This window comes from Petromyzon marinus, chromosome 1 (genome assembly GCF_048934315.1).
Source record: "Petromyzon marinus isolate PM22_M1 ecotype Great Lakes invasive population chromosome 1, UKy_Petmar_22M1.pri1.0, whole genome shotgun sequence".
Lineage (NCBI taxonomy): Eukaryota > Metazoa > Chordata > Hyperoartia > Petromyzontiformes > Petromyzontidae > Petromyzon > Petromyzon marinus.
In genome coordinates, this window is record NC_133667.1 from 28,498,710 (window position 1) to 28,524,538 (window position 25,829).

A 25,829-nucleotide genomic window follows, 5' to 3' on the forward strand; every position below is an offset into this window, starting at 1 on the left:
CCCGAAGGTAGAATGTGGCACAGAGAAGGTTTCCTCTGTATTGCACCAAGTTGCAGAAAACGTGTTCACTTCATCAATTTTTCATGTCAGGGAAAATTAAGATGAATGCGGTGTGTAAAGGTGTTCTGCTCTTAATAATGCATCACCCAAGCCGGCGTTGTAATGGCCAGACGCGTAGCTACGGACTCTTCTGGGGGCCCGTAATGGAGGAGAGAGGCGCAGAGTGGGGAATGTCGTTTTAGCGTAATCCGTCACTAAGATGACGCGCTCGAGGTGTGACTTTCTGCGGGTGTGCCAATAAGCTGTCAGGAAACCTGGCAAGGTATGAAGTGTGAACTTGGGCATACCATGTTTCACGTAATTAGGATTTTGTTTTTCTTATTCTGCAATTTGAATAGGTGATAGCTTTCCTGCAATAAATTTTGAGGTGTAATATGGGAAAAAAACCGGGCAATGTAATTGCAACAACAATGGAATAAAATACAAATCTTTGCAGATTAAGCAGATTATTTGCCCGAAAGTTACTTTCCCTTCTTATTTTTCATTAATTTAGAAAAGATCCCTGTGTGTGCCTTTGTATAAAAGTAATTCTAAAACCACCGTTATTTATTTTAAGAGCACCAGTCGATCATTTTTGGATGGTCATGTTTTTGTCGGTGAATTCACTTGAACACATAAGTGCTTGATTCGGGCAGTCTGTCATGTCTTTTATTTTCATCCAGGTGAAAGAGAGCATGTAGACACGACAGGTCTCCTTTTTCAAAAGGTTTTAAAACCGCACCGTTGGTTTCAAACGTGAGACCTGGGTTGCTAAGACAAAAACAAGAATAAAAATGAAACTCCACAACAACAAATGGGAATATTCCCTTGCGATAAACTCACCACGTTATCACCACCCCCAAATCTGTCTGCCGCTAGTATATTTGATCGACTCGGCCTCATCGTGTCTTTGGGGGTCAATTAAAATGAGCAGTACTTTTTACGAGAAGTCAATCGTTGGTCTTTTTCACGCGAATGTGGAATTTCCAGCATTGCCTCGGGGCTGCCAATGGTGATAAACGCCGTTCCACACTCGCTTGAGCAAAAACGCCATTTCACTGTCTGCGTGTGAATTATTAGCATGCATGCAATTATACAAATTTTCACAATTTAGAATTTATTTTTTTATATATATAAGAAAATTTCCCATTCATTCACGCGAAGTACGTATTCCTTTTGCAACACTCTCTTTTCCTCTCAAAATATATAGATCGTGATGCGAAACACTTATGATTGAGATAATTTCGTAGATTCAGGGCTTTTCCAAAAAATATAACACCTAATTGAGCCTCATACTAGGAAATACCAGAAACTATTCAGCTTATCGAACTGAAAATAACCACACCACACCCACTATATTACTGAGTTAAAAAGTATAACAAATAGAAAAATAACTAATCTGAACATAATACGTAACAAAAAAATGCTTTTTTTATATATATAGTTTTGATTTATATCTTGGATAAAAGCTTGGTTTTAAGTGCATAATTGGGAACAGATGCAGAAGCATACAGCCATGGCTTTGCGTGAGCAGACCTGCCTCAGACTCTGTGTCCCTGGCAGGCTTTTCAGCACCCTCGCACATTGGCGGTGCACACGCCGCAGTGGTTGCTCGTGGCTTGATGTGACGTGACGATATCGGACAACCACGCTGTGTTTTTTTGCCGGAATAACAAGCTGACAGTCATGTCCCGTGACAGGCCCTAAGTGCTGCTGCTAATGTGGTCATGATTCTTGCTATTGATTCTTGGCTTGTCGTACAAAATGTCAGCATCGCCGCCACAGTGCCCTGTCACCGGGCAGACGCCGGTGTTGCGGTGTCTTGGGTAGCGGTGATATTTCCATTCGGCTTCCACCTGGCACCGCTGTGCGCAAACGCCGCCGCTACGTTGCCTGGAATCCATCCAGCAAAGCCAAACCTCCTCCTCCTCCTGTCTGGCGCACGATATCTTTAGGTTGACATTGTAGTTATATAGGCAATGACACGTTAATCTTCCCAGATGCCAAATTTCTAATTTGCTTTGGCATGTAAAACAATGTAGTCATTTACTAGGGCTAGCCCGTGCGCTAATTTCGTATTCTTAAAGTTTGCGCTCTTCGAAATGCAGCTACTGCGGATTGAACGGAAAACCTTACCGTTGGTTTAATATTTCATGGTCGATCCCTTTTAGTGTGTTTTTTTTCTGCACGACAAGTTGGGGAAACTGCATCTGCTATTGGCTATACTATTAACAATTAATACGAGTACCTGGGAAAATATTAACGCTATCTAGTGTTTTTATTTTTAGGTCTGGAGTCCCGAATACAGTGAGTGGTGAATGTTTTTTTATTTAATAACCTGCCAGTATTAGCGCCATAAGGAGTAAAAAGTCACAGTTCAAATGCCAGAGAATCCACATTTTCAAAGGTGTTCATTTTTACAATTGTATTCTGCCTTTTTACATGTGATCGTATGTCATTTTTTCTATGTAATTTAAGCTGCATACTTTTTGTAAATTCCTTACTGAAGGTTTGATTTAACTAAAGCAGCCTGCAATGAAATGGAATTTATACAGAAATATCTAACATTCCAAAGTTATTTGTCTCGGACATCTAATTTGATGAACAAACTTATTGGAACGTGCTTTGAATAACTGTACTTGAGCCTCTCTGATCAATCTATTATTCGGACAATCAATTACAGTATCCTCTTTATGGGTGCCTGATCTTGGGATATGTGTATATGGGATGTATGTACTGAGCTGCTCTGCTATTGGCCAATTCTGCTATGGGTTTGGGTGACTGCGCCTCATGATGCCTTTTTAAAAGCACTTGGGAAGTTCCCCCTGATTGACTGCACGGCCACACGTGATTAGATCGACACTTGTGATTAGTCACAGGCCAGCCTTTGAGCAATGTCTCTCTGCGTGCCGCTACTGCGCAGCTGAGCCAAAGCAATACCCATGCGGGCCTTTGGACGGTGTAAGGTTTAGAGATAGTCTGCACGATTTGCAGCCATTTCAACGCTAATGCAACTCGCACACATGTTGTACGTATGACGTAAAAAAAATAATGGGCAGTTTGGATGGTGTATTAAAATGATGAGTATTTTTTTAAAATGCTGATAAAAATAAGAATAATTGCATGTACATTTGTTTAATAAACAATCGAGAAAATTCAATCACGATGCATAATAAATTAGCATACATTATTTCCGCCTGAAATAATTGATAATTATTTTCACGCTAATCACGCCGACCCAAAAGTTGCGAAGCACCATATATCCTGAAATGGCTTCAAATGGCTTCATTTCCAGACCTAGCACAGAATTACATGGACTTTTGGAAACAGAATTCTAATTGGTTTTCGTGTTGTTGTTTTTTTTACTGGCTGAAAACGAGCGAACGACCGAAAAATGCCTAACAAGGTTGGTTGCCCGTCCAAATGAGAGCACACGGTAAGGCGTGGCACATCTGCTGGCCTACCAAAGCTGAGATCCAGCATAGTTTCTCTGGCTGGGAGATTCATCGCGATATGGTGGCGTAAACAGCGCCCGCTGCCTCGGATCGCCTGCAGCTGTGAGAAGTGTGTCAAAACCAGCTTAGCCGCGTGGCCTGCGGGACCAACCCAGCTGCACTCTCTTGAGAGGAGGGCGAGGGGGTGATGGCGAGGTTTATAGGGGAGGGGTGTGTCGGGGGGAGGGGGTGTGGAAGAGGTTGGTGCTGGTTTGGTGTGTAAGGTGGTGGCTGGGTGGGTGGGAAGGAGAGGGAGGGGAGGGGGTGGCATGAGGTAGGGAGGGTGGGTAGTAAGGTTGGTGGGTTTGAGGAAGGGGCTGGAGATGTTGTGGGCCCTGGGGTGAGATGGCGAAAAGAGGGCGGCTCGCTCGGGCCAAAGGAGACGGAGTCTGGAACGCGGCCAAATTAGCTCGTGGTGTCGTTTTTATTTAAATGTCATGGAGATGCGTCGAACATGGCCCGGACATTATCTTTGCTTGCGCGAGAGGAGTGTTTACTGAAATCCGCTCATCTTTAAAATGCATGATTAAATACAAACAGCGTGCAGCGTTATGGAGTCGCCCGACTATATGGATGGTTATCTATGTTTACGTACATTACATTACGGGTATTGTTAATGCTGTCCGCGTGCAGGCGTGTGTGTGTGTGCGTCTTGAAAAGCTTGTTTCGTGTGCTGTCAGTGAATGTAATTCCATGTGTAAATGGAGTTTTGAAACACAAACGTTTCATTAGAAATGTTACAAGTGCAATATTTCTTATGGAAAGGCCTCTACAATTCATTGAGTGAATGCCTACTGTGCAGACGAGAGGTCAATTGAAGGTATCAGTGATATCCGCTTTCTTGGGAAATTTTCTCACAAAAGGTTACACTGCTCTACAAGAGATCTACATGGGTACTTCACCTCTTGCCATGACGCGGATACCACATTCAGGATAAGAATGTAGGGGGCACTGACAAAATTAAACAAACACTAATCAGTGTGATTAAGTTGTATGTGTGCATGCTTATGTGCTGTGACATCAGTAGTTGTACAACTAACTTGTGGAATTCCATACGTCAATTCTTGTCTTCGAAATTATATTTAATGACCTTTTTTCTGTAATATATTTCAATGGATTCCAATTTAACCATCATAGTGTCATGCTTCCTGCTAATCAAACGATATGCTTTGCTTATTAGAACAAAGACAATGATCTACCGTATTGCCTTTAACAGACAGTTGTGCCAAGTGCTGTTAGCGAGCACCCGTGAAGGTCAATATCTTGTATAATGGGGTGAGTGGCCAACACGATGCCTGCCTGCCTCGTCTCCCCAGTGCTGATATTTACACACTGCACCAGGTAGAGTAATCATTTAAAGCTGAGTCGACCTAGGGGATGCCCAGGACAGGTTCAAATATTCACCACGGTGAGCAGCCATCGTACTGGCGTCGTTTTTTTTTTTTAGCGGTGCACTAACCACTGTGCCACCGCTCCCCATCAGAAGCACGAACAGACACGCGTATACGTGCAAAACGCACGTGTGCCCGATTAGTAAATGTTTCAAGCCACCGTTTGGACCATGCCATCCTGTTTTTGGTTTGATCCACGTAACACCGATGAGCAGCAACATCAAGAGCAGTGGAGGAATTAAATATCGATGGCATCTGCATCTGACGCGCGAGGTATCAATTGGAAAGTTGTAAATCACGCGGCGGACCACATTTTTAGATCGCAGCGTTTGCTTTAAATCAAAATCTCTTTTCATAACATTGTTTTTATAACCTTTAACAACCCACAAAAAACGCAACATGCACTCTTATGATCGTCTTCATTATAATTATTCTCGGCCTTTCTTTTCGGCGACGCATCATCGCGAAGTTATATTTGGATTTAGTAATTGCACCCGCAGCCTCTCTCCACAAAGCAGGTGGAATAACGAACTTATCTCCCTTTATTACGCTGTGCACCAGAGGTCACACAAGCGGTCTTTTCATTAATTTCTTAAAAATCAGGAAAAAGTAAAGTTTGTTTTATTTTTTCCGTTGAAATTGTTGCGAAAGTGGCGGCGCCAGCGGTTTGGCGCTGCACTGCGCTATGGCTACTCGATAATCTTAGTCCGATTGCTGACCAATTGCTAAAGCACCAGTGGTTGGTGATATCTCAACTGGCTCTTGCCCTCATCGCTACTTCATCCGAAAAAGCACGTGACCAGCTTGGTGAAGTGTGGTCACCGCACCTCCGATTAGCACGGTTAACTACGTACGGGGTGAAAGAAGTTCAACATACATACGTGACCAAGCAACCCCCATATGACTGACATGGCAATATGAGGCTTTCACCCAGCAGTAGATTGACAAAGTGCCATGAAAGTAGTATTTTAGATTTGTATACATATATGTTTATGTTCATGGATATGCACCGTTAATTTGTTAGCGCTTTAATTTGAAAATATCAAATATTTTGTCAAAGCTGACATGGAATTAATATGGGTTCCCTTGTTAAGCTATTGGAGTCAGGTTTGGTTTTGAGGTATTTGTCGGTCAAAATTTTTGTTTTACATTTGCTGTGGATGTTGTCGTCTATTGTCTGACACATAAATGTCTCATCGTGACAGTCATAATTGGCAACTTCGAACAAATCCATTTTGTGATGGCGTTACACCGTGCTATATATATAAAAGTGGATTCATGTGTGCAGTTAGGTCATTACCATCGGCAGTTGATTTACCGCTTAAGGTAATTAAACAGAAACAAGTCAGATCAACACCTGCAGAGGTTGAGTGATGCTCGTATCCAGCGAGCTAATTTGTCCGAGTGTCAGGGTACATCGTTAGAGCATCTGTTTTCTTTGATCTGCCACCCTCGTTGAAGTGTGCAAAAAAACTGCTGCAATAATTATTTTTCTCATCACTTACACTCTAGTTATTCAAAACTGTGGTCCCTTTTTTAATGTCTTGTTTACGATACTTACTGCATTATTAAGTAAATCAAATATTGCCGACTCTCTCTCCTTCCGTTATTTTTGGCTTGATTTAAAATTATTTCCAAGGAGAATGGCATCGTAACAAGGTGACGGTTTTTAACACAAAATGCGGCTGTAAATAAAACACGTTCATTAAAGAACTAAGCCTTCCATCAGCTCACTTTGCCCTTTTTAATTTCCATAAATTATTTAAATACAGTTTTTTAATGAACACCCTTTGTTGTGCTTTTAAGAATTGCACGTAAAAAAAACGATTTAATGTCATCTTATATTCCGGTGCATTTCTTGCTTAATTACGACGAAAATAAGTCATATTTTATTTTATGAACACAGTTGTACTTGGGCTTATATCTTTTTTTGCAATATTCTAATCAAAAATACCCCACCATATTTTTTTTTTTGCTGCACATTTCAATCTGGCCCTTTCCCTGCAAACATCGTGTGTGTGTCGCCATCTCTGCAGGCCTTATCTGTCCCTAATGCTTATAAGTGCTCCCCCGGACAGAGCTGATGAGCTCATCAGACGGAGCAGCCTAGTCAGCGAGCGTGAAGGGTACCAGGAACTTGTCATCCTGACAGCTAGGGAATTCAGATGCAAAAATTATGTAGAAAACTTGACGTTTGCGAGCCAGCGCAGATAGCGTAAGTGGGATTAATAGTCCCTGAATCATCAGCTTTTGGGGCTGCTACATATTATGCTGTGTCACACGTCCTGTCGAAGGTGTCGTTACAAAAAAAATGGGCCCGTGTCTTCGACGGGACAAAAGACACCTGGTCGCATTCAAAAAGGGCTCCTTCCTTTGTTTTGTACAAGAAGGAGATGATTTTCGGTTGTGGAAAATAATAGGAACGTCACGTAAGAATGTTTCATATTTACAAATGCCTCCCCCTCCCTAAAAATGTTTTAACTTTAAAACAGTCTGGCTTTCTTCTACATTTCAACAATATATTGTGACTTTGTCACGTGAATATTTTTACACTCAGCAACATACTTACATGGGATGGTTTAAAAGCGCGAGATTGCAGGTGTAGTAAAATAACTAGAATACACAAGCAAAAGGGGATGGGGGGGGGGCGAAGACGAGCTAAATAATTGTTTAGCTGCGAGCAGGAGCCGTCCCTAGGTTATGATGAAACCTGCGCGCCAGATTTAAAGGGGGGAGGAGAGATAAAGCACAGGCTAAATAGTCAAAGAGGTGGTTGGTCGAGTGGTGGGTTGAGGTGTGGGGGTGGGTTTTGGGGAGGAGGTGGCTGCAGGAGGAGAGGGTGGGGTGGGGGCAGAGCAAGGGGAGGGGAGCCAAAAAAAAAGTTACTGCTGTTGGCCAGAGCCCTGGCTAGTCCATGGCTTGTGGGGTAATCAGGCCCCTGGAGGGTCCAGAGTGCTGGGAAGAATGGTCTATCGATCCGGTGCAGGGGAGATGGAGAGACGGTCGTCGGGACCAAGGCTGCTGCCGCTACTGCTGCCGGAGTGAGAGGGAGAGAGCGGCAAGACTTCTCGACTCTGCCTCCGCCGCTGGAGCACAACGACGGCGCTTGCTCGCTCGCTCGCTCGGCGGGGCGAGCGATTGCTGCTGCTGCTGCTGCCCACCGCCGCTGGCCGCGACCTGGGGCTCCGTGTCTCTATTCCGTGCGTGTGAGCGAACGCGCGCGCGCGCGCGCGCGAGAGAGAGAGGGAGACGGGGGAGCGAGCGCACGGAGCGAGGGACGGGGGAGCGAGCGCACGGAGCGCGCGCAATGTTCCGGTGGCCGCTGAGACGCGGGCGGGCTGCGGGGCCGCGGATTGCCCGCGCCGGCTTCTAACCCCCCCACCCAACCCCCTCTCCTCCTCCTCCTCCCCCTCCCTCTGTCTCTCACCGTAGCTGCCGCACGTGGACTAGCCAAACTTCGTCACCGCGATGTCTTCTATCATCAACAGCGTAAGCTCCTGCATCATTATTATTCTAATTGTCCTGCATGTTAAACGCTCGGCTTGTTTGGTTTTGTTGTTTATTTGTTGGAGAAAATGTGCGTGGTTTCTCTCGGTGTCGGGAGCGTTGCGCCCTTTGTTATTTTCGTTCACTTTTAGGTGTCGGACTTTCGTCTCTCGCCCGTTCTGAGTGCGGCGATAACCGCCTCGCTTACTGTGCTCTTTTAAAAAGTAAGGAGCTCAAGGTATGCGCGTGTAAGAGAAAGAACTTAAAGCTGTTAGTTTAATCGTACTCGTTCATGAACTTGGAGACGCTAGTATTTATTAAGTTGAACGTCTGGATTCGGTGTTGGTGTGCACAATTGAATTCCATTTTACATTTTAGGATGGAAATATACATCTTGTAAATATTTAAGCACTTTTGTTTAAGATAATGAACGTAGAAAGTGGAAATGTGCGTGTGTCTGCTGAGCACAAGTAAATACATTGTAAATAAATGAAAGTCTCTCAGACATTGACTTTGTGTTGTTGACAATCAGACCGAAAGAATGTTTTTTTTCTTTTCGGATAAAAATAGTGGTAGACAACTATTTAATGGAATGTATACGTGTGTCATTAGATATCTATAAATATAACTCTACATTGTTATGTAATCAATAAGTATTGCATTAGATGTCATCTTGCGTTACCAATTTTGTAAATCGTTTTTTATTTCTGACAATGCACCATATTTAGTGTTTAGTTCCTTCATTCCCTATTCTTGGTGTAGTTAAAAATCTATCCGTATAATTGCGAGTGATAAAACCGTGCATTTACTTTTGTAACGATTTCTTAAAACTGTTCATGGAGAACGGGGGGGGGGGGCGGGGGGGTTCACGAAGTGTAACTGAATCGTCGAATCGAAGCCAGCTTGAGTTTCCGTCGTACGTCCGCTTGCTTCGAGCAAAAGAGAAGCACCTCTTTGCACACGTATACTTGACAATAATCCCCATTCAGTTCGAGTCAACTTTAAAAAAAAAAGAGGGAGGGGAGAAAAAAAGCCCCCATAAAGGGTCGTTATGTATGGCCACAGCTGGAGAGAGGCCACCGGCACTGACAAAGCCATTCGCTTTTCTGTTTGTGTCTGTCTATCGGCCGCGTGTGCTGTTAATTTGTCTCTCACCGGTGTCAGGTAGATCACAGCGCGCGGTAGCAGCTGCCTTGAGTTAGTCGTCTGCAGCAAAAATTGCAGTTTTTACAGAAACGCGAGACCGACCGGCCACTATGCACATCTGGAATTCAGGTGGGAAAGGTATATAGTGGCTGCAGGCCAAATAAGGGCAGAACATTTTAGGATTCCTTGCGCTGGGATAGGGATGTCGGAGGCCTAATAAAGCCGAATGTTTATAATCTGCCGCGGTGCCCCCTGACTGCTCCCCTCTCGTCACCCTCATATAATTTTTTGCGGCGATAACCGTTATTGCATTGAGGTTGAGGTGGCTTTCTTAAGCCACGGTCTGCAGCACGACCGTGTGGCTTAACTCTCCTAATCTGAGCGGCGCAGAGTGTTCCAAGTCTGCAGCGGCGCAAGAATTCGGGACAGATCCCGCCCGGGAGCCCGCAGGGACAGATCACGCTGCAGCCAAACGCAGCCAGACCAGAGAGCATCTGGTTTTGATTGATATGCTTCCAGTGCAATTCCTGCACCGAAAACTGAGGCATGGCTAGCAACAGTGCGAGGTGTGAGAGAGCCAGGGTGTAGGGAGACATGAGAAGAGAGAGAGAGGGAGGAAATACAGAACGGTTGTCGGTCCTCTGGGATGACCACAGAAAGGAAACCGGGGCCACCCTGGAGGGTTGGGAAGCAGAGGAGGGTGAGCAGATTCAGACGTAGGAGTGAAAGGCCTAGTGACATGTGTTCGGATTGCCACTGCCCAGTGCGCCCCCCCCCTCCCTCCTCCTCTCCATTCCTTTGCCTTCCCCCTTTTGCTCACCCCTCCCTGCTCCCCCTGTGCTCCCTTGAGTCTCTGCTCACCTCTCTCTTCAGATCTTGGCTCCCCAGGAGAGCAGTTCCAGCCAAACTCCGCAGTTCAAAGCATTCTGATTTTGTTCATCCACACTCGGCTGGAGTGACATGCCTTGACGGGAAGGCTGTTAATTGGCAACTCTAGGAATAATCCTATTACGTTGAACATCTTTCCCTTAATGAGAGTAATTGCCACAAGCATGGATACACGCAGCACACAAAGCCGGGCACGACCAGGGACCTGTCCTTGCGGTGAAATTTGGTGGAAATGTAAAAGTAGCTTAATTAATTCCTTCAAATAGCCAGAACAGCGGTCGGGCCTTTGATATTGGAAGAGACAAGCCACAGTCGAGAATTTTGCTAATTGGGATTCTAATTTGTCGTTCGAATGCGGCAGTGGTTGTTAGGCAGACTGCAGTGGGAGTTGAATCTCTGTCCAATGGCTTCCCAGGACACCGGCTGCATAGAAATTCATATGAGTTTGCACAGATCATTCCTACAACTGTACTCACAGCAAGGGGCATCGGGTCTTTGGTCCTTTGTGAATTATATAGCCTAATGAATGTGATAATTTTAGAATGTGATTTGCCACCCATTCCACAATACGTGCGGTCCGCTGGCGTGCGCGTGTCTGACTTGCGCGGCTTCCGGAATACGACAGCCGTATGTACACATTTAGATTTTTTTCGTGACAAATGAATATGGGTACATTGATCGGGAGTGATAACAGCTCTTCTCATTAATTACGTTGCTGGGGGAGGGGGAACCCACTCCGTTGCTCAGTGTTATGAAGCAGAAAGACGTACTGTGGTAAAATGTGTGAAGTTATCTCAATATTTATAGTCGGTAATTGAGTTGTTGAGATGCTTGAAATGTAAATATACATTAATTACATTACTCAGCATAAAATGTGGCCTGTTAAGTAATAGCTCTGATGATTGACTCGAGCGCTTGCTTTATTGAAACGCGTATGACAAATATAACTCCCCGTGACAGTCGGTGGCAGTGTTTATTACTTCGACGGTAATTAGCGTTCCTGGAAAAGCGAACGTTCTTAATTGCGGTTGCAATTGTATATCAGCACGTGCTGATTATGAATAATCGCTGTGTACATATGAGATGGCGTTTGACAGCGTGGCGATGGCACAGTAAGCAGTCCTCCAGTAAACCGCGTTTGCTGGCACTCACCATGAGGAGATGTCACGCTGTCTTGAATGGTCGGTTTCCTTTTGATTAAGGATATTTAATAAAAACGAGCCCAACAGTTTTATATTCATTCATTTTCATCACGTAAAAATTATCTTTTCTCCTCGGCTGTTTGTTGCGGCTAAAAGGCAATGCAATTCATGTGCGAAAACTGTAATGCATTCTTTACTTTCGCATATTTGTTTTTAACAGTTAACTAACAATGGGAGGACTTCCCTAAGATTCCACTCATTAGGCCCCCCGATGTACTAGCCCACTAAGGGCTACAAAAGGACACGTTATTTATGTCTCGTTTTGTTCTCATTTTGAGTTTGAACAAGTTATCAAAACGCTTCAAAAAATCCCACACATCAGAATCTTTCGGCAAAACATATTAGGTTTGCTTATATGCAGTCCACAGCATGAAAAAAACTAATTGCTACCCACAGTCAAATGTCGTATTAAGAAAACAAATGGACAAGTGTTTCTTACGATACTTTCCATTGTATTTGCCTGGCTTAAAACCCACCGCGTACATGGCTAATATGTTGTGTGTGTTTTATGTGCATATAAGGCCCTGTTATCAAGTAAAATAAAAATGATAAATATATCTGTAACGATGTAAATTGGTTGTAATATTAGGCATATATAGTTTCTAATGTTTTGCCTTACAGACACTTTAATTTAGTGGCAGGCATTTCAATAATTACAATTTTATATCAAATACAGTCAACACTTAAAATTGGATTGCTCCATATGATGAATGCATCACGGTTTCAAATATGTTTACATGGGGGAAAAAGTAACACTGTTATTTGAAATAATTAAATACAGCACTTATTAATAATGGCACTCATTTTTACTTAGACACATAATATGCAATTAATACAATTTGCAGTTATGTGGAAATTAGGTGAATTTTCGATATAAAACATCAACTCGTTGATAGAGCATTGGGGAGATGCTTTGACATTACATCTGTATCAGTATCATCGGCATGAACGCGTTTCCATTTCAGCGACATTTTTAACTGTCGCTGAAATGGTACTTTATATGAATTTGTATTTGTTCCAATTATGCTTGTGCATATGTGTATGTATGCCGGGGAGCGTTGGCACAGTGGTTAGGGCGCTGCGTCGCAAGCCCGGCGGCCCCATCTCGATGCTCGCTCACGGTCACCACCAGTGACGATTATTAGAACCTGTCCTGGGCCTTGCCTAGGTCGACTAAGCCTCAAATGAGTGCCTGGTGCGATGTGTAAGCATCGCCACTGTGGAGGAGACAAAGGCGGTCGGGCGTCGTGCTGGCCACCCACCCCCTCGTGCGCTAAAGCGCCGGCCTTGATATGTGCTCCGCGAACGCCACTTGCCCCAAAAAGTCTGTTTGTGTGTCGGCTAAAGAAATTAAAGGAGGGCTTCAGTGTGTCCGCGTACATCGCCGTGGCTCCGCACTCGTGTGGACGATTTTAAGAGCGAACCCCTTCGCGACCGTCGGGGGAAGGGTGACAGCGAGCGAAGTCCTGCATGATCACGGACTCTGCCGAGCTGCGTCACGTCTGCTCCAAAAAATTCCGTGGTCACTGGGATGGCTTGTGGGCTTTCTTGCAACACATGTAAAGATATAGACGAGGGACGGTACTCGCCATGGCAAATTTGCCCTGGTGGGATACCGTTGCCAGAGATGAAAAAAAAACTTCCAAGGCTGAGCTCAGGTCAATTTGTGTCAAATAGTCTGGCAGCTTGTCACGTGTCTCATTACTGTGATGCTGTAATATGGAAAAATGTTCGCGCATTTTCGATCGCGTACTCGCGGTGTGTCCGATACGTCTGCAGTCGAGGAGATGTTGGGAATTGTTTTATTTATATAACTGTAAAATATGATATATATTTTTTCCCAAAAAACATTAATCTTTTTTTAAAATATATATTTACAATTAAGTTATTTGGTGTTTTTTTTTGATAGCCAGTAATTTTGTTACGGGATAAAATAATAACTTTCGAGAGAAAAAAAAAACTTTCGTGAGGATTTATGCAGGCATTTGTTGAAACATATGCTAGTTGTATACATCAATGCCAGTTGTGTAAGCATATATATTCCTCAATGAGACAAGTCCATATTTTATATACATAGCAATGTAATACCTTGACGGTGGTGTTTCCAGAAAAATACAATTAAATGTAGCATAGTACAAGAGTAATATGAATTGTAACTGTATGATATATAGCGGCTGTAATATTACTAACAACTGTTCTTAATGTTACAAGGTAAAATGGGTCTGGCCATAAAAGACTCGATTGCATTTATTTGTAATGGCATACAATAATTAAATCAGTCCGCTGGGGATCACTGCTTTATTGCATAATGCAATATGATGCGATTACAAATAAAGTTTGACAGGTACAGACTGAGGCAACAGTGGTGATGATGATGATGTTTTAAAATAACTCTAATATTATTTGAAGAAAACTGAATTCGTTCAAGCGTTGTGAATGCCACGTGTGAAATTTGTTCACATCTCCAGCTGCACGCGGAAGAATCGTAGCAATTCTTGTGCTTTTACAAGGATCGCCACCGCCTTAGGTGACGCGGTATTTTCTGCATCGCATTTTCGTCGGCCTATTGCCCAAGCGCGCGCGCACGCGCGTGCATAAATAAGTTTGAGAGATAGTTTGCACTGAAGCGTGCCGCCCTGCAAAAGGATCTTTTGCGTGCTTGATTTTGTTTCGGCTGCCATCCCCTCCCTCATCGTCTGGCCCAAAAGATCCTGTAATTACGACGTCAGAACCGCAACACCGGAGCGTGGCGATTGCGCAGCGCCACTGGACTCTGTAAACCTGCCCTGTACCCGACGCCTGGCAGCTAAGACACAGGCAGTGCTTCTCAGCAAGGAGCGAGCAAAGGGTGGGTGGGTGGGGGGGCGATGCGACTCTCAGTAGTGCAAAGTGCGTCAAAGCAAGTCGTAGATGTCAATCGCGGGAACCCACGTGGGAATAGCCATAGGGAAGCTGGAGGCAGGGTTGACTAATGGAAGGGTGGCGTGTCTGCGTGATGGGCACAAAGCCCACGTCACTCCACTTCCCTTTAATGCGAGTGTCATCCCTGAAATCTGTTGTGCACGTTACAATGCAGAGGCAGGGAGAACCGGCGCGCGGTTACACAAAAAAACACACACACACACAACAACTAGGCAATAAGGAACATTCGGCAAGTTTTTTTTTTTTGTGCTCGTTTTATTAGGTTTGACAGAGTAAAAGCGAAGCCTGTAGTTTTTGTTTGTTGACTCGAGGGGCAGCGAGGCTTGTGGGGGAGTGGAGGGGTGGGTGGGGGGGGGTCATAGTGGGGGGGGGGGGGGGTCAGCGTACGAAGCGGTGCCGCCGCCGTTGCGACAGCGGCAGTTCTGCTTGAGAAGATGACAGTGAGAGATGTCGGTCCCCCCCCCACGCCCCCGCGGTCGTTTCATGTGTCACGCGTCCAAGGCGGGCGGGGTTGGGTGTGGGGGGCTGCTGCTGCTGCTGCCGGGAAGAGTCCCCCCCGAAGGAGCGGGCGTCACTCGGCGCCACGTCGCTTGTCGCCGCGCGTGCTATTTGACAGCTGTGGCACCGGTGGGGACTGGTGGGAAATGGAGACTTTGGGGTCCTCCGTGCCCACACGCGGCATTCCCTTTTAAAGATCTAGAGAGGGACCGTGCTCGCGTAGCTTATTTTTGCCCTGTACTTTTTTTAAATTATTATTATTATTATTTTTGCGCTACAAAAGTCCTATGTTATGGACACCGGCTCACATTTCTGAATGCACTTGGATGTCCGCTGGTGTATACTGTATGTGAATGGTGCTCGCTGAACAGCACTTGCCTCAAAAGTCTGTTGAGGCTATGCGGGGGGGGGGGGGGAGTCTTTGTCATTGTCTTGGATTTCTACACACACTCTTTTGAAGCGACCTTTGACAAAGTGCATTGAATCGTGCGTTTGTCCAAGGGCTTCACTTGCGAATCTTTGAAAATTGATAACTCTTGTATTTAAAGGATTTAGTAAAAAAAAAATACAATGTATTTCCCCTGGATTAAAAAAAAAGAATAAACTCCACTCCAACGAAGTTTGATTACATTATGGGTGCAATATAAATGCAAATAATATTAATGCTATCACTACGGTATTTTCGATCGCATACGATTTGACATCGCGCCGTGTGCTGGTTTTACGTTGCGAACGTTGGACGTAAGAGCATGGAACCTGCGGGCGATTATGTCGTACAGCAACAAATGTTTTGAACGTCAGCCTCGCGGAAAGGTTATAACTGAAAAAAAATGAAGTGTCTCAGAGTGTGCCAATTGGCACCCACGCATACATTCCATGAAATTGTCCTGCCAAAATAAATTTCATTTAAATTTGGCGTGTGTTTCAAAAAAACAAAACCATAAACCCTTTACGGTGCCTGTGCATACACATGAATAATGGAACGATGAAAATATATATATACTTTTACTGTACGTTGACAATTTGTTTCCGTACGGAATTTTTGTCACATTTCATCTCTTGGCGTATGAGCATCATGCCGGGTGTTCCTTCTAACCCGTTCCCGTTAATAAAGATGTGCGCTTTTTTGTCCGTGCGCGTGCTTAGGCCATTCGTTGTACACTGGTAAACTGCAGCTGCGAGTGCTTCCAGCCGGGCAAGATTCACATCAGAACGTGTGACCAGTGCAAGCATGGCTGGGTGGCCCACGGTAAGAATTTCCCGTCTCTCCATTTTCAATATAACAACGAAATTGCACGACTGGCTCTGGACGTATCGAGATTCGTGTAACAGACTGCTAATGATCACATAGTTTACTGTGCTTTGGCAAGGCCACTGCTGGATGTTCAGGATTTTGCCCCGTGCCGTTTTTGGCTGTTTGATCATCACACTTGTCCGTACGGGCTGGTGAATTTTGAGGGGCGTCCCGGACCTGGTTTGGATATATCTCACCACTGATGTTGGCCACGGCCGAGAATCGAACTGAGACAGCCCAGGTTCATAGTGCAACGTGCTAACCACTGCACTATTGCTCCCTCCACTGCCGTAACACTGCCTTGTAAGAGGACCATGCATATTATACCAATGTTTCAGGCAATTTTTACATATATTGTTCATTTATGAAGAAAATTACCTTGCTTGAGATCGTCAAGTCAGTCTTGCACAGAGCACGCCTGCCGTTAGCTGCGTGTATACAAGGGACGTGCGTGTCCCCAGTATGGGTGCCGTTGAGTTGAACGTTGTTCAGCGAGACGTCACGATCTTGCTCCTGTGCGATTTTTTATTCACGCTGATAAACGACATCGGGATGATGGCGTCGTCTAAAGCAGAGCCGCTGCTTGTAGAACTCCTCACTCAGATATGCAGTATTTTGCCATCGATATTTGCAATTGAGTTTTTGCTGCCATTATTTAGCAAGCTGTGGGGCAATTGTTGATGCGTGGATCTGAGTTTGACTCCCAGCCACGGCTAAAATCAGTGGCGAATTACATCTAAACCAGTCTTCCCAACCACCCAACTTATACTCATCAGCGCGATGAAGTACGGTCAAACAACCCCGCTGATGGACCAACACGAGGAGGCCTTCATCCATTAGCTATCAGCAAATGCTTGTAAATGTATTATTAAACTATCTGCAGTATTCATCAGGGTGACCCTTAACATTCACCTTGTTAACATACCTTTCTTCCCGGCAATGCCCGTTTAAAGGGCTTGAACAATACGATATCTGTATTGTTATTTAAAAAACGTCTGGTTTCCTTGTCAACATTTTTTTTTTAAAGTGCAAATGCAAAACAATTAACAGGGCATAGCCGCACCTCCGCGTTGTTCCTAAAGCCACATCCATCTCTCATACGTGGTTGCTGTGCTTCACGTGGCCTAAAAAAATATGTCTCTTAATGTGCATTAGAACTTTCACTTCATTAACGTTCTCCGAATGTTCATATTGTCTTTTGTACCAATTCATGTCCTTTGAAAATCTTCTCACTCAAATATTTTTTCCTTGCGTGTAAATAATGAATGTAAAGGATCCTAAATGGCACTGCTTGAGTCGGACACTTTGCTCCTGTGTAATTTGATCCGCGACATTGTACCTCGCCGAGCAGACGTTTGTTACATCCGAAAAAATTACGTAGAGGATGTGAATTTAAAAGTTTCTGCTGAATCTACCTACTGCTGAGATTGCGGATCATGCTGAAGTGGTACAATTTTGAAAGTTTATATTGAGCCATTAAAAAGTTACCAGTGGTTGAGTTGAAATTAATCCTGATGTATTGAAGTAACTCATCCTTACTAATGATACTTTTCTTTTTTTGCAAGGTTATAAAAAAAAATGTTTTACGATCAAATGTTTCTCCTGCTGTGTGTAGGTAGTGTTGATATAAAGTTATCTTAAGTGGCTGGTTTTGGTGACTTTCTGTACAATTTTTACACTTTGCTATTTTCTTTACTTTCTTTTGAATAAAAAAAGCTCTCAGAATTGTAGGTGCATTTAGACATGAAATACATTTTGTGAGACGTGTACATTAAACATTTGCACAGTGGAATTTGTTTTACTTCATGAATTTCATCTGAAAATAAAAAAAAAACATTCTATATACACACACACGCGCATCAATTGCACGTTGCATTTTAAGTACCCGGTAAATAAAAATTGCCAGTCTCTTCGACATCTAACTGCACATTTAATCCCAGCAGAGTCCTTGTAGGGAGGGGGACCACTTCAGCAATGTTTATTCCATTATTGCTATTTGCGTGCAAACATGTGCTTCATTACAGCAATTAAAGCCATGTAATTAGAACTGTCGTTTCATATTTCGGCACAGCCTGCCTGATTTTTTTGCGCGCCGCTTGTTCGCACATCCGCTCATGAGTATTTAAAACCATTTAAATCTGCTACCTCCCTGTTTTGATTTGATATGCAGCGATGATCGCGCACAACAGCTGTTTGCATCCCGGGCTCACTCGATCCACCCAAAACCCTGGCATGTGGCTGTCGCTCGCAATTAGTGCAAGCGCCTTGTTGTCATTGAAAATAAAAACATCATCGTCTGCCTGGCTTGGACTATTCCGACGTTGCCCGGAGTGGGTTTTTCTTTTCCCTCAGCTGTTGAATATTCTATGCGTTGAAATTGCAGAAAGTGTTTCTAAAACAAGTTAAACAAAGTAAATTGGCTCATTAGCTACCTTTAGAATAATAAACAAATTGCTTTGTACAATCACCATTTTTTTAAACATCCTTACTGAATGAGAGGAATATTTGGTCTGAAGCGAATTCATGGAAAGTCAAAATACTAAGTGTGGAAATATTAAAAAAACTTTTTTTTCACGCTGAAATTTCTACACAAAGTGACATATTCTTGAGCACCCTTTTTTAAAACATATTCCCATTTTCCTAATGTGTAAAAAAAAGTTTTTCCCCACCACCAGCACCAAAAAAAAAATCATATCATGTTGCTTACATTTGGGGCTTCCAAATATTCCTTACAGGTTAAGCTAGCTGTGAGAGTTTGAGATAAAGCCAAGAAGAGGTAGGGAACGAAGGAAGCAAGCGCAGTCGGGGAAAGCTGCCAAAGGAGACCAGGGGAGATCTGTGTGTGTGTGTGTGTACAGAGCTAGGCAAGCGAGGGGGCCTTGGGAGCAGTTGTGTTCCAAGATGGAACCTCCGAGGCCTTCAGACGCCGCATGTTAGAATTAGAATAAACATTTGATTCTAGCCGAGGCCAGACATCGCACCGGCCTCACACTTGCAAGCCTGCCGAGAGCAGACCTCTCGCATGTCAGGGAAGCACGGCGAGAGGCGTGATGATCGTGCGGATTTCCAGCATTTGAGCAAAAGAAAAAAAAACCGCGGCATTCTTTAAATCGACGGAGAGCCACGGCGGGGTGGGGGGGGGTGTTATGCGCGAAGTCTGCGGTGGTGATTTGTTTGCGTGATACAAAGGCGAGACAGAATTAATGGGAATGTACATCGCGCGCATTTAGCAGAATGGCATTGGCTGCTTAGCATATTGCATGTTTAGTGTCATTATTAAATCGTGCACAGAGTGCGCATGTTGCGTGAAACGGGAATGTGGTTGCAGTCATTAGCAGTAAATAAAAAAAATGCCCGTAGCACGTTTGCGGCACACCAACCTTGAGAGAGGATCAATACAACATCATAAAAGTATTCACCTTTGAGTTGAAAAACTAAAAAAAAACACCTACAGCATGATTAGAGCCTTGATTTTATTTGAACACATAATTACTTTATGTGCTTGTTAATCAAAGCCGGTGCATTGGATGCGGTTTTGCGAAGACGCTTTGTAACCTGTTGTGTGTTCTCATGCTGCTGATGCACGCATCAAATTGAGACAGACTTATGTTATTAAGGCAACATAAATGTGCCATTATCAGCGTGACACTTTGTGAACATGACTACTCCGTGTAATTTAATTAAATACCATAATGTACGTTGCTTAATGCAACTAAAAAGGTTTAGTTTTTTTTTTATGCACTGCTAGCTACTAGTTAAATACATCATACAAGCACCCTTTACACTGCTGCATAGTATTTTTAAAATAATATCTTTGCAAACGTGACAATCTTGTCGAGAAGTGGAGGAATGATGGCAAGAATTTTGGCATAAAACGACTACATGCTCTGGACCCAAAAATAAATATGGATTATAGTATTGGCTACAAAAACGTTCTTCATAAGTTGTTCCGCGTGAGGTCTTTCGTTTTCACCCCACATGCTGGGAGCTTCTGATTTCAAGAAGACGCTCCCAGCATATGGTGTGAAACGTCGGACATCGTACAGATCAACACGCAGTACAAATCTGATGCACGTGGGAGACGTCGACATCCTCTGTGCTGGTCTGTGAAGCTTGGTGTCAGGTGGATTGATGTATAATTTCAAACTCAAACTATGATCTTGCTTTAGAATTCAGAAGTTCGTTATTGAGGAGAAGAAGATGATGATGATGTAGATGTCAAAAAGAAGAAATCAAATTATGAAGAATATTTAAAATAAAGATAGCATAAAATCCCATAAATAGCATTACATAAAAGCAAAAATAAGAACAACTCCATCCCATGTCTCCACTTGGGAATAAATAAATATATTTGACCACATTGGCCTATTGGCTTTCCACACCAGCAGGATTTGTTTTAAGTCAGCAGACTCTGGACAGGTTTCGACCTTCTGGGTCTCATCACCAGAGTAATGCTCGTAAAGCAAATGCCGCTGGGGGTTACCAAATTTTATTGGCAAGAGCACTCCGTATAAACGACGGGGGGCCATGTGAGATGCACGTTACTTTAAGGGATCGTCTTTCTCACCTTCGCAAATTAGCCGCATCGTTAATCTGAGCAGTTCAATTTTAAGTTCTCAATCTACATAAGCGCATTTTTTTACGTCACACATTCATCTGCCTGGTTTTCAAAAACCCAACGCCAAGGTCACTCGCACGTGTGAAGTATTCCACTGCTCACGCAATCCACAATGGGAAAAACAAAACGGTTACCTTTTTTTTTGTGCGCGGTACAACATCACGAAACCGACTGTCACGCATTTGCCAAGATCCATTAACCATCAACACCCAGGGCAGAATTTTTGTTATTTTCGCCATGCACAAAACGGCCCGTTCGTCAATCCGCTGCCGGGTGATGGCCTCCTCATGCCGTGCGGGTCAAGGGGTTATTTGATCGAACGTCACCACACTGGTCAGTGCCGGGCTGGTGCAGCAAATTTCTATAGGTGTCCACACATCCGACCGTATCATACGTACGCCTCTAACTTCAGAGTCCCGAGTGAGTCAGATACTTGACATTGTACTGTGATGTTAAACAGCAGACTTGACAGTTATTTGCATGCAAAGCATTCCTTATCTCACGTACATTCGCTCTCTTCTCGAGCGCAGTGAAGCATTTCCCCACGTGTAATGCAGTTCGCGCTTGACTTTATCCATTGACCTATTTGTGCGTGGTGTAACCATCGTTTTCTATGGATGTTCACTTATCCAACCTCTTCACATATCTGTCGATACCTCGACAGCCAGCAATATCTCAGATATAAGACGCCGTGCAGCGCTGTGATATCAGCACCCTTGTAAATAGCTTACCACATCAGGGCGCTACCGAAATTGTCGCTGTTACTATAATCATTCGACAGCAAAACGCGCAAGTCCTTTCGCTCACAATGTTGAACGCCTTTTCCTTTGCGGGCGGTGGTGGGTGGTGCTGTTGGGCGTGCGCGCGTGTGCAGCGCTGGACAAGTTGAGCACGCAGCACCTCTACCACCCGACGCAGGTGGAGATCGTGCAGTCCAACGTGGTGTTCGACATCAGCAGCCTCATGCTGTACGGCACGCAGGCCGTGCCCATACGCCTCAAGATCCTCCTCGACCGCCTCTTCAGCGTGCTCAAGCAGGAGGAGGTGCTGCAAATCCTGCACGGCCTGGACTGGACGCTGCGTGACTACGTCCGGGGATACATACTCCAGGTACGCACGCGCGTTTATCCGCGCGACATCCCCGACGCCCTTCGCAAACCCCCGTCCAGGCGCCACGGCGGCCGGTCGCAGCGCTCGTCTGTCGCGCGCATTCCCTCACGTGGTTCGACGTTGGGAATTCCCTCCCATCCATCGGTTTTCCTAAGTTCTTGTCAACCTTGCTCAATGGGGGGAAAAAAAAAACAACGTGTGTGAATCGTTACCTATGTCACCTTCAGTCATTGTTTGCTGGCCGTTTGGTTTTTTGGACCTTGGTGTGCTCAGCATTTGTGATATACAACAATAGTTTTAAAACAAGAGTTTTATTCGTCTTAAATTAAACATTTGCACTGGGTCAAGTTAATTTCCTACTAATTTGAGTGGGGCAGTGCCTATATCATGTTAAGAGCCCTGCTGAGGCAGTGCTTAAAAATCCACATTCCTTTGGCAGGTATATCCATGGGAAAAGCTCTTTACTGTTTAGAATACGCTTAAGTCTTTAATTTATAAAATGTGAGAATTAACGTGGGTTTGCTGATCAATTGAGCTTGGGGCAGTAGTCATATCCTGTTGTCAGTGGTGGGAATTCCACATTCCTATGGTGGAGGTGAGTATTGCAATAGTGCAACCGCTGTGAACTTCCCCACAAATTGATCCTCATTTTTAATGCACTCTGGAAGGATGGTGGGCTTTGCTGACCTCCGGCCTGGATATGAAGTCTGACTTTTGCAATTGCAAGCCATGCGTTTGGCTGCTGTGCCACACAATCGGTTTACACATGCACACAAAGATTTAGAATTCAAATGTATCTGTAAAAAAAAACCCCACAAGAGATGGTTAGAGCCAGTGGTGTTGATGCTACGACACACTTCACCAAATGTTCTCTAGATCCCATAACTATTGCACATTCATCACCTGACATATAAGGCAAATTAATCCTGTTTTAAACTATTATCGTATACTACAATTTCCTTCATAATACTCGGTCCATGATGTTTATTTTTTCGTACTATGTAGTTTGCTTTAAAACACATTCCTATTGCATGCATATGGCTGGTTGGCTGAATATTAGTGAACATTCCCTCTGCTCCTGACTTGAGAAAATGTGTTGTTATTTGTCTTGCTTGACCTGTCACTTATTGCGTACGTCTCTGAAGTGGCAGCGTTTTAATGCGGTATTTTTATGATTAGGGTGTAAAATGTGTCAGTAATGTTGCCGTTATTGTTATAATAGGCTTGTGTTCTTTTTTTATTGGCTCTGTTCAATAATAGCCAGACACATCACGAATGTGCTCCGTATACTCCCGACCTCCTGCTGCACCCACTCACCAGACTGCGGTTTTATTTATAAATCTGAGCTGCCATCTGCAATAAAACACTCTTGGGCAAGCTCCGCAAACACAATAAGTCGCACGTTTGCTCAGTAACATTCTGCAGTGCAGAAGATATACCGTATACATTAGTTCATATCACGGCTACTGTGTAGTCGGCTATGATAACGGCAGCGTTTCATTTTTTTTAGTACGTTTTATTTTGTTACTATGTTCATGAGGCACGCTGCCACTGTGTAATGGCCAGCAAGCTGGACTTCTGGAAAAAAACAGAGGCATCCGGTTCAATCTCTTTGCCGCAACAGTTGACACAATTTCTTAAACCCCTCCATAGCCACTCTGTTTTCCCAGCAGTGTAAACGGGTACATCACAGTTAGTCTCAAAGGCAGGTCATGCGTGGTGGGCAGAAGTGTGTGGGTGTGCTCCCATGGCTTCCAAGTCGTCTGGTCAACGTGGAAAAATATTCCGAAAATCCCTCTCGGGGGTGGGGGGGGGCGCTCGCTAAAGCTCCCTTGATTGACTTTACTGTATATACTTCACGTCTTCCAAGATCTATCGCCAGCGTGGAAGAGTAGGCCAAAAAATACCCTCTACAGGGGCTCCCTAGAACCCGCTTGAAAGTGGTGGCCCTTCCGCCAGCACTAGCGTGAGCAAGCAGTTGCAAGGGCTGCACCTTTATCTTGTACTGCAATCATGATCATATGAAGTTAAATATACTTGTCAGGATGGCTTTATTACACCCATGAGATGGCACTCTTCTGTATTTTACGGAGCACCAGAGCCCGCTTGAACATATGTGAATTTATGTTTTGTTACTTCGGTACGTAATACATTCAATTCATCACACTAGTACAATCCTTTTGACATATACATAACAATTATAATATGATGTTACAGTTATGACCAGTGATATCATTACAGTGAGATATTTACATCTACATGTTTACATTTTTGTTGCTCGTCACAATTTTTTGGCACGATTGTGTTCGTTGAAGGGAAAGTGTATTTGCATAGTGTAGGTACAGATATGTAAATGCTTTAAAATTAACTTGTTTACACATATTATGAAAAAACGTGAGATATTGTGACATGCCATCAAAGTGATTTAATGTGGTGCTCCCTTCGAGTAGTGTAATTAAGTACTTCCTTTGGCTAATTGGGAGTCATAACCGATGACTTCTTAAAATTAACCTTACCGATATAGCTTGTCATTATAATTGACACGCAAACAAAGGGCTCTATTGGGAGGTGCGCATATTCGGTGGTACAGCAATTGGGAAGGTGCATTTGATTGCCAGTAAGCTCTCAAATGAATGCTGGTCCAGTTGTTCGCGCACCGAACGACGAACCTCTCCACCCTGGTTCGATTCCCGGCCATGGCTAGAGCATCGGAGTGATATCCGAAGCAGCCCTGGGGGGCTGCGGCCCCTTTACCCCACCCGCTTCAACCACGGTGGTGAAGTAAGGTCAAACGAACCCCATGACTGACACGCCACGGTGGTGGAGGGGGGTGGTGGGGGGCAGGACTGTCATCCAGCAGTGGATTGATGAATCGCTGAAAATTATAACAAAAAATAAAATTAATAACGCGCAAATGCCATTCAAGGCTTAGGATAGGTGCACCTCCCGGACAGTTTTGAAACCTTACCGTTGCTTGAACAACACTGGGTTTTGTCAGACGCTTTAAATCTCGGTGCCAGGTGGTCCTCAGTCAGAGTTTTTAGTTCCCTAGCTCAGGTGGTGTTTTGGGTTATGTGGTTTTTAAACTGCTCGGCTCATTGGATCCATGCATGCATTAGCCCCTCGGGGGGGGGAGGGGGGCTGGGGAAGGGGGCCCGTTGCTGTAAAAGGCAGAAGGGAATACTTTTCGTGCACAGTAATAGGTGTGTATGCGTAGGTAGTAAAAAAAAAGAACCTCATAAGAAAAGGAAAATGCTCAAAGCTTGCACTTGTTGGGTCCCCAAACAGAAATCCTCCCTCTCTGTCAGCGGAAATAACCCCACAGGAAAAAAAATGTAGGTAAAGAAAAACCCCATCAACGTAGAAATGAATGGCCAGGAAATTCTGCTCGACATTTCTAGTAAAAGCAGCTGTCCGCCTATAGCAACTGCTCGCGATGAGCTTAACCACATGCGACAAACCCAAAGACTTCTTTTGATGTGTTGGAATGCATCGCACGGTTTTATTTGATGGAATAAAACCAATTAAATTGCAATTAGGTAAATTATAATAAACTTAAAAATTCAATAAAAAATTTAAGATTTAAAAACCGGGATTGCAGATGTAAATTCACGCACACGTGTATAATGCCCTGGGTAATTACGTGTATTAGCAGTGGTGTCGTACACACCTCTATTACTTCCAGAGTTGAAACTCACTTTACTCTGAAGTACCCGGCCTCAGATAGAGAAAATAGTTTTG

At 44.1% G+C, this 25,829-nt stretch overlaps 1 protein-coding gene across 11 annotated transcripts in view; it reads left to right on the top strand.

The window, feature by feature from the left end:
- The window catches only part of LOC116939363 (zinc finger protein basonuclin-2-like), a 93,413-nt gene that overhangs the window by 40,648 nt on the left and 26,936 nt on the right, over nucleotides 1-25,829 (top strand). For 3 of the 11 annotated variants that reach the window (XM_032947610.2, XM_032947638.2, XM_032947629.2), the window contains exons 2-4: nucleotides 8,357-8,413; nucleotides 16,213-16,315; nucleotides 21,853-22,088. In XM_032947610.2, the coding sequence (XP_032803501.2) occupies nucleotides 8,393-8,413; nucleotides 16,213-16,315; nucleotides 21,853-22,088 (360 nt within the window). In that variant the 5' untranslated portion in view covers nucleotides 8,357-8,392. Of the gene's footprint in view, nucleotides 1-7,789; nucleotides 8,131-8,356; nucleotides 8,414-16,212; nucleotides 16,316-21,852; nucleotides 22,089-25,829 lie in introns of those variants that run through there. The other 8 variants (XM_032947663.2, XM_032947656.2, XM_076066680.1 and 5 more) reach the window with 5 other exon arrangements.